This window comes from Tamandua tetradactyla, chromosome 24 (genome assembly GCF_023851605.1).
Source record: "Tamandua tetradactyla isolate mTamTet1 chromosome 24, mTamTet1.pri, whole genome shotgun sequence".
In the NCBI taxonomy this organism is placed as follows: Eukaryota; Metazoa; Chordata; class Mammalia; order Pilosa; family Myrmecophagidae; genus Tamandua; species Tamandua tetradactyla.
In genome coordinates, this window is record NC_135350.1 from 55,868,411 (window position 1) to 55,881,595 (window position 13,185).

The following is a 13,185-nucleotide window of genomic DNA, read 5'->3' on the forward strand; positions in this document are numbered from 1 at the left end:
CATACAAAGCCCTTCTCTAACCACAATGGAATGAAACTAGAAATCAATAACAGAAGGGGAACTCTAAAATGAAAAAAGAAGTGGAAATTAAACAACACACACTTAAATGCCAATGGGTAAAATCAGAAATCACAAGGGAAATTATGGAATGTTTTGAGGCAAATGAAAATGAAAACACGACCTACTAAAACTTAGGGGATGCAGCAAAGACAGTATGAGAAGAAAACATTTAGCTCTAAGTGCTTATATTAAAAAAGAAGATCCCAAATGAGAGCCTTCACCTCAACCCTGGAGGAACTTGAAAAAGAAGAGCAAACAAAACTCAAAGCAAGCTAAAGAAAAAAATAAAGTTAGAGCAGAGATAAATGAAATAGGGAATCTTACAAAATAAAACCAACAAAACTTAAAGATGTTTCTTTGGGAAGATTGATAATCAACAAACCTTTAACTAAACTGAAAAAGAATAAAAGAAAGAGGATGCAAATAACTAAAATTAGAAATGACAGGAGGGTCATTACTACCGATCACAAAGAAATAAGAAGCATTTTAAGAAAATACTATGAAAAACTGCATACCAAAAAATTAGATAAACTGGATGAAATGGACCTACAACAACCTGCCTACACTCTCAGGAAGAAATATAATATTTCAACAGACCAATAACAAGTAAAGAAATTGAATCGATCCAAGTGTCCTCAATAGATGTGTGAATAAACTGTAGCTAAAAAATAAATGGATTATTATTGAACCATAAAAAGAATGAAGTTCTAATTCATGTAATGCAACATAGGATGAACTTTGAAGACATCATGTTGAGTGAAATAAGCCAGATACCAAAGGACAAATATTGTATGATTTTATTGATGTGAAATATTTGATTAAGCAAGCTTATAGAGTTGGAAACTCGAATACAGGTTTCAAAGGGCTGGGGTGGGGGGTAAAGGATGGGAGTGAATACTTAATTGGAACAGAGTTTCTGTTTGGGGTGATGGAAGGCTTTTGGGAATGGATGGCAGGGCATATAGCACAACAATGTGAACGTAATTAACACCACTGAATTGTATCTTTGAATGTGGTTAAAGGGGGAAATTTTAGGTTGCATACATGTTACTAGAATACAGCTTGTTAAAGACTATAGAATTGCACAATACAAACAATGAGCCCTAATGTAAATCATGGACTATAGTTAATAATATAATTATGTAACATTGTTTCAGCAATTGAAACAAAGGAACCACACTAATCTAAAAATAAGGAAAGGTATTTGTGTGAGGAGAAGGTATACGGGAACTCTGTTTTTGTGCATGATTTTTCTGTAAACCTACAACTTCTCTCATAAAAAAAATGAATTAAAAAATTTTTTTAGTCCAGCCATGCATTGCTGGTGTGGAGGGATCACTGAGGAGATTGTAGGCAGGGAAATGTAGTCTGTGGCTGAAAACCCTTCTACATTGTGGAAGGGAAGCATGAATCCTCGTTGGATTGCTAGCCATCACTGGAAGCATTTGTTAAGAAAGGAAAAGAGCCAAGAACAGAACTCTAGGGGATACCAATTTTTTAATGCAGTTGTAGAACAAGAAGCCCATGATGGGACTTAGAGTAAGAAACCAGGGATGTAGAAGTAAAACAAGAAGAAAATAGTTTTGAGAAAGCCAAGGCTCTTTAGATGGAGAAATTGGTGTAAAATATGTTAAAATTTCAAATGATATGGGAATAAAAAGAGCACATGAAAATTGGCCTCTCTGGCAACTTTGCCAATAGCAGTTATAGTTGTTTGGTACAAATAGACGTCAGGTAACTCAGCAGATGAGTAAACAGGAGATTTAGAAAATGGGGGCAATTCCTATGAATGAACAATTGTGGCAGTAGTGGTCGGGCAGTGAGGACATAGAGTATACACGTCCACATACTCATATGCACACATGCATGCATATAGGCACACACACGTATACATATACACCCTCTTATCAATACATGTGGGAGTCTTGATAACTTGTTTGTTTGAAAAATAATATTTATTTTATTAAGTTTTATTAGGTTAAGACACTAGGGATTTAGGAGTTTGCTACAGCAATTAGTGTACTCTGATTAGTATTGCACCTAATTGACATAGTTAAGAGGGCAGATTTTGGAACCAGGGAGACATGTTTGAGTCTAAACATCCCACTTAATGACCATGAATAAAATTTGAGAAATAATAGGACCCAAGGGTGCACAGGTCATTCAGTGGTAGAATGCTTGCCTGCAGGCTAGAAAACTGGGTTCGACTCCCAGTGCATGTACCCAGTAAAAATAAGTAATAATAATAGTAACCAAATGAGAACAAGAAACAAACAAAGAGCTTAGCACAGGAATAAGCACGTAATAAATGCTCAATAACTGCTACTAGTCTAGGTCAGTTTTTTTTCTCTGCTTCCACTATTTTATTTTTTAACTTTTTTTTCTTTTTTGTGAAAAATGACATACACAAAAAAGCAATAATTTCAAAGCACACTGCAACACTTAGCTGTAGAACAGATTTCAGAGTTTGGTATTGGTTACAATTCCACAGTTTTAGATTTTCACTACTAGCTGCTCCGAGACACTGGCAACTAAAAGAAACATCAATATAATAATTCAGCAGTCATACTCATTTTTTTAACCCTACCTTCTCTGTATAACTCCACCATCTCCTGTGATCTTTCTCCCACTCTTTAGGGTTATTTGGGCTATGCCCACTCTAACTTTTTCATGTTTGAAGGGGCTGTCAATATTACAGGGTAAGGGGATGAAATTAGTTGACGTTCTGGAGAGACTGGACCCTCTGTGTTTCAGGACTTATTTGGCCTAGGAACCCATTTGGAGGTTGTAGATTTCTAAAAAGTTACCCTAGTTGACTGGAAACTTTTTAGAATCTCATATAAAGCCCTAGGTGTTCTTTAGGGCTGGTTGGGTTTGACCAACTACGACAGATAGCAATGTCTAGCTGAAGCTTGCATAAGAGTAGCCTCCAGAACAGCCTCTAACTCTATTTGAACTCTCTCAACCACTTGATACCTTATTTGTAACACTTCTTTTTCCCCTTTTGGTCAAGATGGCATTGTCGATCCCACAGTGCCAGGGCCAGGCTCATCTCTGGGAATCATATCCCACATTGCCAGGGAAACTTTCACCCCTGGATGTCATGACCCATGTAGTGGGGAGAGTAATGATTTCACTTGCAGAGTTGGGCTTAGAAAGAGAGAAGCCACCTCTGAGCAACAAAAGAGATCCTCTGGAAGTCACTCCTAGACATAACTATACATAGGCTAAGCTTCTCTGCTACATAAATAAGCTTCACGAGAGTAATTCTCAAGATCAGGGCTTACAGAAACTTCAGGTATTTATGTGACACCTGAGACTCAAAATTAGAGCTCTGAAGCTATGAAAGTCAGCAATAACCCATACAAGAACTATTTAAAATGTTGAAAGAGGAATCGGACTTTAACTAGAGATATGAATGAAGATGATCTGGAAAGGACTGGGGTAGATCAGAATACAGAGTAAAGGATGATATCATCTATATTTTGAAACTTCAACTTCTGTGTGAGACCAAAGGGAGAGATGTTTAGCTGATGCAAGATTTATATTTTGGGTAGCATATTACCTAATTTAACTTGTATGGTCGGTTTAGTTGAACACCATAAGTACATGGAATCTTGAATAAGGCATGAGATCTTGCTGGTTTGTCCAGATTAGTGTGATCCCCTTCCTCTCCCACCATGAGACATGACTCCCAGGGGTGTAAATCTCCCTGGCAACATGGGATAAAACTCCCAGGATTTGCCAGGACCTGGCATCATGGGATTGAGAAAGACTTCTTGACCAAAAAAGGGAGGAGAGAAATAGAGAAATGAGACAAAATAAAGTTTCAGTGGCTGAGAGATTTCAAACAGAGTCAAGAGATTATCCTGGAGGTTAATCTCATGCATTATATAGATAGCCTTGATTCTTGAAGACAATTGTATAATGATATAAATTTTACAATGTGACTGGGTGATGGTGAAAACCTTGTGTCTGATGCTCCTTTTATCCAGGGCATGGACAGATGAATTTTAAAAATACAGATAAAAAATAAATAAATAATAGGGGCAATAAGGGGTAAAACAAATTGGGTAGTTTGAAATCCCAATGAGAAGGAGGGGTAAGGAGTAAAGGATGCATTTTTTCTTTTTATTTCTTTTCCTGGAGTGATACAGATGTTCTAAACATGATCATGGTGATGAATACACAACCATGTGATGATATTGTGAGCCACTGATTGTACACCATGTATGGACTGTATGTGTGAAGGTTTTTAAATAAAAATACTTTTTTAAAAAAATACCAAGTGCTTGACTTATTGACTTGGGACTCCCTAATATTTGACAGAATATCAAGAGTGTCTCTGGTGGTAAAGTTTAATAGTTCCATATTTTTTCTCCCATCCCTCAAGGGAATTTGCCAATACTTTTTGATTATTTGCTTAACGTGCCTTGGGATGTGTCTGGGCATTAAATTAAGCTATACAGAACTCCAAGCCTTAGTTCCTATTCCAGGCTCTCTGTGTCTGGGCTGTTTAAATAATCTATCCAGACAATTGAATGAGATTATGTGCTCCAGAAAATTTAGATTCTGGACAAAATAAGCCTTCCTTCTTGATATTTTTTTGTTTTTGTTTGGTTGGGTTTTTTTTTGGTCCAGGAATCGAAGCTGGGTCTCCCTCATGGAAGGCAGGCATTGTACCACTGGTGATTGCTCATGTACCCTCTCTTGATACGTTTTTAAAAATGTTTTTATGTTGAAGGGCAAGAGCCAGCAGTTGATTTTTTTTTTTTTTTTTTTTTTTGGTATGCTGTAAGGTAGGGTCACATTTCATGATTTTTCCATGTGACTATCCCAGTATTGCAGTACTATTTGTTGAATTTTTCTTTGCTTGCTTTTTGTTTGTTTTGCTTGTTTGTTTTTTGGAGAAGTGTATGGACTGGGAATTGAACCTGGGTCTCCCGCATGGCAGACGAGAATTCTGCCACTGAACTACCCTTGCACCCTTTGCCAGAAGTTGATATTTAATGTAGGAGAGAGGATGAAAATTAATGAAAGAAACTGTTAAGATACAATAATTCCAGCAAGATGCAAAACTTCTCCCCTCCTCTGTTGTCTTCTAGACAGAAACTTTGCAATCATTACTGAAAAAAAAATAATAAATCAGTGCAGTGGGTGATAGCTAAGGCTCTAAAGTCAGACCTGCAGGTGCTAATCCTAGCCTGCTACTTTCTAGCTGTGTGAGTTTGGGCACCTCTTTGTGCTTCAGTTTTCTAATCTATAAATTGGACATCAAAATGACACTTCCTAAAGTTATGGGGATTAAATGAGTTAAAAGTTAAGGCTGTAGAGCAGAACCTGGCACAGAGTATGTGCTATTAAAATCTTTATTAAATAAACATAATTAATGTTAGTACTTGCACACAAAAGCACTTTCAAATGTTAGTATTATAGTAACTATTATGCAATCCTAAAATGTTAGGCTTGTAATACCTTGAAGTCAAAGAAAGGGAAAGAGAACGTTAACATGTAAAATTTAATATGTTGATTGAGTGACACAATATATTAATTCATATCACTTAATACTTAAAATTAATATCCATTATAAACACACTTGTTTTGTGAGTGGTGTAAAATTTTGAAGCATCATGGTGTGATAAAATGAGCACTAGTTGAAATAGAAAACTTTCTAAGACATGCACAACAAAACCACTTACAGTCCCTACACCTTCCTGATAGCATTAAGAGAAACATTGTATTCCAAAGAATTACATTAATATAAATAAAACAACAGAATGTATTGTATAAGAGAAGTGATACTTTATGTGAAATAATTATTGCTAAATAGGTGTGTTGTTTTGAAACTGTCATGTACCCCAGAAAAGCCATGTTCTTTAGTCATTCAATATTACTGGGTGGGATCTTTTTTACTGTTTCCATGGAGATGCGGCCCATCCAATTGTAGGTGGTAACTTTTGACTAGATGGTTTCCATGGAGATGTGCCTCTACCCATTCAAGGTGGGGTTGCTTACTGGGGCCCTTCAAGAAGGAACCATTTTGGAAAAGGTTTGAGTGCTGACAGAGCCCACACAGCTAAAGATCTTTGGAGACACAGAAGTGAACACTCTCAGGGAAGCCTTATGAAATTAGAAGAGAAAGCTAGCAAATGTGGCCATTTGCCTTCCAGCTGACAGAGGTGTTCTGGACCCATCAGCCTTTCTTGAATCAAGGTATCTTTACCTGGATGCCTTAGCTGGGACATTTTCATGGCCTTAGAACTGCAAACTTACAACTTAATAAATTTCTCTTTTTAAAAGCCATTTTGTTTCTGGCATATTGCATTCTGCCAGCTTTTATAAACTAAAACACAAGGTTATTTGGTTATTTAGAAAGAAAGTCTATAAATAAACTAAGAATTCAACCAAAACAGCTGGGACAAAAGCAACTAAACATACCTGAGGAGAGAATTAATAAAGTTAAAAGCAGAAACACAGTAGAATTAATAAATAAATCCAAGACTTAATCTTGGAAAAGACCAATACATTAAATAATTCCTTGGAAAAGTTAAATAATTAAAAGAGAAAATGCAAATATGTGAGAAAAAAAAGGTGTAATAACATAATTGGAGATGTTTTTTGTTACCCAGTGATACATAGAAACTTCATTTCTAAATAAGAAAATGCTGATGAATACCATACTTTTTCTGACAAAAAAGAAGCAAATGTTAAAATATACCTATAACAAAAGAAATGAAAAATGTGTCAGACTAGTCTCCATCTTGAAACCCCTCCATTATACTCTTCCACCCCATAATGCAAATTCTCACAGTTTCATGGACAATCTTTCAAACCTTCAAAACTCAAATGTCTTAATGTTATTTAAATTATTTCAGAGAATTGGAAAAGAAAAAAATTCTAATTCATATTTTGAAGTTAGCATAGCTGAATATCAAACTTATAAAGCACGTGCTGAAAAAAGAATGAGAAATCTCTTAGCACTTAAACAATATCTTTGTCAAGTCAGTAACTCTAAATATGTTCTCATTATAGTGTAATCCAAGGCAGGAATTCCAAAACAATCTACAGTTATTTAGCATTGTTTATAATACTCAACAATATGATTTAAAACCTGTAGATTGTTCTGACATCCCTATTGTAGTCCAGAGTAAATGAAAGTGGTTCTTTTGCATCCAAATTTTATTGAGTTCTCTTTGATGATTTTTTAATTTTAATTGCTATTGCTACCCACATTCCTTCAATCTTTCGTGTAAATGGACTAAATTTTTCAGGGTGGCGAGCCTTGCATACAGGAATCCTGAATGCCTCCATGAAATGTTGTTGTTTTCTTTCTTCGTTTCTGGTTTTTATCATCATAAAGATTATTCCATTTGCAACTTGCAGAATGAATGAAACATGATTTTATAACTTGTGACTTACTAAAGCCTTATCAACTTTTGACAGTTACAATTATTTTTTCCTTCTCTGGGATTTTGGGACTTTACATCTGCACATGAAGCTGGTGAGAAATGATTATTACTATTTTAGATCCATTGCACTACTTTCACCTTTATTTAATAATCACAAATATTTCAAAGGCTGAAGCGAATGTTCAGAAAAGAGAGGATCTTACCCTGCCAAAAACACATTCTACTGTGTTGCCTTCACAACAAGTCTGATGTAGATTTTTAATATCCATTGTCAGTTTGGCGATTTCAGAAAAATTAGCTTTAGGTTGTTTTTTAGTCAGAAGAACCAACTCCCTGGAAATAAAAGTAGATATATTTAAGTGGTATTTTGAATGCAATCCTTTCTAAAATTAGTTTTAGTTCATTGAATAACCAAAAGAATATAAACACATTTGCAAATGTGGGGTTAAGAGAGTATAAGTGCATTCTATTTCTTCAAAGACAGTTCTGAGAACTAAGTCACAAGAAGGCAAAAAAAGAAAAGGAATACCTTTTGTGCAGTAGCCTTTACTATGCAGAATACTACAGTAAGTGCCTACTTCTCAATGCCCAGACCCTTCATAACACTGAGCAGGAGACCAAAGGATTTGAAGGAATGGAAGAAATTGAGATGAGACCTCGTGGGAGAAATCGAGAGCTGTGCAACTTCATCCACAGTACTATATTCCCTATTGAATAGACAAGTAGCCTAGGAGCCAGGTTTGTATTGAGAGACATTATTAAATGAGGGACAAATGATTTTTCAAATGTGTTCATTCAAAAGGGGTGACCTAACAACAACAAAAGTCCACAATTCTAAAAAAGTAACTTACACTGCTTTTGACACTCTGTGATTGAATTTAATCCCAATTTCACATAAATGATGATGTCTCAAAGAAATTTCTCTGACATATCTTCTGATGGGTTCTAACTGTAATCAGAAAAAATAACTCATCAAAGAAATATGGTACTGATGAAGAAAAATTGATTTCATCATTTGCAATAGAGAAAAGTAAAAAACTGTGGTATCTCCTCAAAATTAGAAGGTCTTTTATTGACTTGCTCAAAGAGGCCAAAATCCAAAAGTGTAATAACATGGTCCTATTTGTAAAATGAATCTCATATCCCTAGATGTCACTTGTCCCAGAACCTCAAACATTTACAATATGAATGAGAACACAAAGTGAGCAAATAAAAGTCCAGAGAGCCACTGGAATAAGTTTAAATAATGTGTTGCAGTTGTATTTTGCTTTTCTTCAGGTTACCACCCCTGTTAACTTGGACATGCCTCATACTACTTTTCTAAATATGCTCCAGTTTTGCAACAAATATTAATGAACCTCCCCAAAATGTTCTTACTCTTTAACTTAGGGCTTCCACTTTTGAACTCCATTGCAAATAAATTTTTCTAAATTAATAAAAAGCCAATTATGCAAAAAGAAGTTAAGTGCCTGCACATTTTGTTATGTTAGTTTTGGGGATAAAGTAATTTAACAACAGAGTGATGGTCAAGTATGGTTAAGTAAGTAATGGCACATTATTTTGGGGGTTTATACTGTTAAAAAAAAAACAGGTATTGTTCAAATCTTAAACTATTATTCGATGTTATCACAACCATGTACAAAATAAAATCTATGCATAGAAAAATGAATAAAAAGACATACACCAAAACTGCAGTTTCTGTGTGGTGGGAATGTAAATGATATTTTTTAATTTCAGTGCAACTCTATATTTTCACTTAAAACATTATATTGACCATATGCTCATTTTACAAAGTTTAGAGAATGTGTGCAAATTCAATATTAAAACCACAAAACTGGCATCATAATACTTATTATCATTGAAATCAAATACAAATAAGTTTACCTACTCTTTCGCAAGAGGGTTTCTGAGTGCTTAGCTCATAGACCACATTCTCTGATCATTAGCACAATTTTTACACGATTATCTAATTTTCTCTGAAGTAGAAGTGAGAGCAACAGACATTCTGGCAGCAGCAAGATATGACAGTCTAAAAGTGAGGAAGAGCAGGAAAGAATTCTTAGTAGATTTTAATGCATAGCAGCAATTAGGGGACTGTTTAGGATAAGAATAGCCTTACATGCATCTTATAGTCCCTGGAGTCACCTTTGGAAACATCACAGTTTGTGAAGATAACACTGTATTGTCAAGAAATTAAAAGACACCAAAATCTGCTTAACATTATAGGGACATGTCATACACTTAGGAAAAAATTCCACTAAAATAATTAAGATTAAGAAGGCCTTGTAACTTAAAATATAGTAAACCCAAGTTACCTGTAAAACTCACCTCCATGGAATAGCTGATTCTTCAGAAATGCCAGGTAATGAGACTAAGTCCATGCATGATCACTGACTTTAAGTTTTTAATTAATATGAAACCAAAACTTACAAATAAATTATATTCCTTTTTGGAAATTCAGAGTTAGTGCCTAAGGAATTGGAATTCATCAGGGGAAGAATGGAGAGGAATGTAAGAAATATATATATGAACAGCTTTAATGAAAATAGCTAGAATTTATTGAGTACTTTGTATATGCCAGGGACCCTTCAGATACGTTATTTCATTTCTTGCACGGAGTAGACAATGTGGAACTCAATAGCAATAATAAGAATGGTTCTAATGGAGTTTAGAGAAAGATGAAATAATTTCTCACTGAGAGAATTAAAGAAGGCAGCAAGGAAAAAATGGCATTTGCTTTAGCTATGAGGAATCCATCAAAATTATTATCAAGTCACTATTTATTTTCAACATGAACTTTGAAAAATCCATCTGGGTGCCTTCTCTAATAAAGATGCTTTATGTTGATATTTAGAATCTTTACTGAGCACTGCATAAAAAGTACTTTTATCATGAAACAAATCACCTATTTATGTCTATCCAATGAAGGAGATATGGCCACAGGGTTAAAATTAAGCATGGCAGATTGTATTTTCAAAACATGCCAATATCAATCCCACCCCAAGCTCTTCTTAATAGCGTGACTTTGATAATCCACTCACCGAGAGGTGGAGTGTAAACCATACCCTTCAAATTAGGTGAAGTTTTATGAGATTTCAACCAATGTCGTATGGCAGAAGTGACACTGTGCAACTTCTTAGGCAGTCATAAAAGGCTAGACAATTAGACTACTCATTTTTGAAACCATTAGCCACACGTAAGCTATCTAGCCTCTCTGAAGCTACCATACTGTAATGAAGACCAAGATTGCCAAGGCAGAGCTATCACATGGAAAAGCCCTGATTTTTTTTTTTTTTTTTTTTTTTAAAGGAAAGACAGAGAGAAGGAAGGAAGGAAGGAAGGGAAACATCTTTAAACATTTTCTTGTTTTATTGTATTCTGTTTCTCCGTTTTTGTTACATGGGCTGGGGCCGGGAATCGAACCGAGGTCCTCCGGCATAGCAGGCAAGCACTTTGCCCGCTGAGCCACCGCGGCCCGCCCAAAAGCCCTGATTTTATGTGAGAAAAGAGAGATGCTGAACTAGTCCTCAAGTGCTCCACCTCCCCAGTGACACAGGCCCACCCACTATCTGATTATAACCACAGAAAGACTATAAGTCAGAATCATCTAGATGAGTCCTTCCTGATTTCCTAAACTACAGAAATAGTGAGAGATAATAAAATGATTATAGTTGTTGTTTTGAGCCATTACATTTTGAAGTGTTTTTATGCTGCAATAGAAATTGGAATATAGGGTATCCACCATGAAGTAATATGTATGCTAGATTATGCTTCTCAAACCTAATCAAACAGATTATCTGGGGATCTTGTTAAAATTCAGCCTTTATGTAGTAATGCTGGAGAGGAAACTCAGATCCTGCATTTCTAACACTCCCAGGAAAGCACATGCTACTGATCCAGTCCATACTTAGAGTAGCAAAGTCTTAAGTAACAGTTAAGATATGAATGTTATACCTTTATCTGGAGGCACTCAGTCTTATTTTCTTCTTGGCAACATGAGTGAATAGCTGTCTCATAGCAAGCAGACGTGGTCAGAATAGTGGGTCCATATAAGAATGGGTGCTTTCTAGAAGTTTCGTAAATGTACCTAGATTTAGACAAACACAAAGTTGTGTAATTCGGAATTCAGGAAAGTGAAGTGATATTGTTCCTTATCAATTTAGGACTCATTCAGTTTAGTTGACCTGAAACTTCTAGAAGATCATAGTGACAGAGTTCATTTAGAAGCTATTGCAGGTAGAGAGGAGTATGTCAAGATACTCCTAGTTCTTCCTAGACTAGGAAAGTTAATGCCGTTGTCCTCCAAGATATGTTATTCAATATTTTGAATTGTTATTAAGTTTCCAGTCCTATTTAGTTCTCCCATTCATTCTTTACACTCATCATAGACCTGCCTTTTATTCATAATCATATCACCTCAAGTGTTGGCAAAGCTTGTTCAAAACATCCCACATACCCACAGACACAAACTTAACAAAATATGACATCACTAACAGAGACTGACTCAATGCTTGTACCAATGCATTCCTGTGCACAGGAAGACAATTTTTGCAGCTTCCCTTGCAGTAAGACTAGGAACATGTAACTGAGTTATGACCAATGAAAATAATATACATCACTTCTAGGCTTGGCCATAAATTCCTTTTGATATTTCCCTATTCTCTCTCTCTGTCTGTTCCACAGTGACCTTGGAAGTGCATGTTCTATTTTATATAGCTCCAAGATGGAAACATCCTGGATTCCTGAGTTATTCCTTCAAGAAGAGCTTTCCAGCATGCTTTAGACTGCTATATGAGCAAGTAATAAATCTTTAGTAAACCACTGAAATTTTAGGGTTCTTGTTACCACACATAGCCTAGTCTATCATGATGATTATAATATTGTACCTAAAGAGGATTTAGGATGTAGTGTGTTTTCAAGAAGACTGTCTAGCCAGAAAAAAAAAAAAATACCCCCGGTTCTCAGCATTAAGGAGAGAATGGAGAAGTGCTAGATAAAGACCAGAGGCAAGGTTTCCTCCCACCCTACAATTCCTTGGATTATACATACAATTTTGATTCTGCAATTTTGCTAACTCTCATTCCTCTTGTAATATCAACTGAGGATGCAATTACAGCAGCCATGGGAAGTCAGTCAAAGAACAAGTTTGCCATTGTTGTCTTGCCTTTAGCAATGGAAAAGGTAATTGCATTTCATGACAAATAGCAAGGAAATGCTTGAAATATTTGAATAGGAGTCATTCAGCTCTATAGAATCTAAAAACTTAAGCCACTAAAACTTAAGGCTGTTAGATTTTCTAGGACAATTATGTCCTGACATAATTTCATCAGAAGAATATTGCTTGCAACTCTCTCAGGTACAGAAAAATTGTGCCATATTGAAAGACCTGAGCTTTTGTAATGAATGATATAGTTGGGATTATACTTTCTACAAACTTATAAAGAGAAAAATTGCCACAAGTCATGGAGGGGGGCAAGAGATCAGATACCATGACTGAAGCCTCATTCTCAAGTGGCTGAGCAAGAAGAAGAGTAGGCCTATGCTTCCGCATAAAAACCCATCTTCACTTCCAACATGGGGTCCCAAGCCTTGACCCTCAGAAGTTCAGTCAAAGGGTTAGTATCAACAGTTTGTTGAGCCCAACTTGAGTAATCAAAACAGCAGAATGGGGATAACACCAACATTCAACCTTCCCCTAATATAAGGCAAATTCTTA

At 35.7% G+C, this 13,185-nt stretch overlaps 1 protein-coding gene across 6 annotated transcripts in view; it reads right to left on the reverse strand.

Moving 5' to 3' along the window:
* LOC143668395 (alpha-fetoprotein-like) overlaps positions 1 to 13,185 on the reverse strand; it is a 113,420-nt gene that overhangs the window by 94,436 nt on the left and 5,799 nt on the right. For all 6 annotated transcript variants that reach the window (XM_077143183.1, XM_077143180.1, XM_077143184.1 and 3 more), the window contains exons 5-7: positions 11,424 to 11,556; positions 8,321 to 8,418; positions 7,673 to 7,802 (exon numbers count right to left, since the gene is read on the reverse strand). In XM_077143183.1, coding sequence (XP_076999298.1) covers positions 7,673 to 7,802; positions 8,321 to 8,418; positions 11,424 to 11,556 — 361 coding nt within the window. The remainder of the gene's footprint in view (positions 1 to 7,672; positions 7,803 to 8,320; positions 8,419 to 11,423; positions 11,557 to 13,185) is intronic.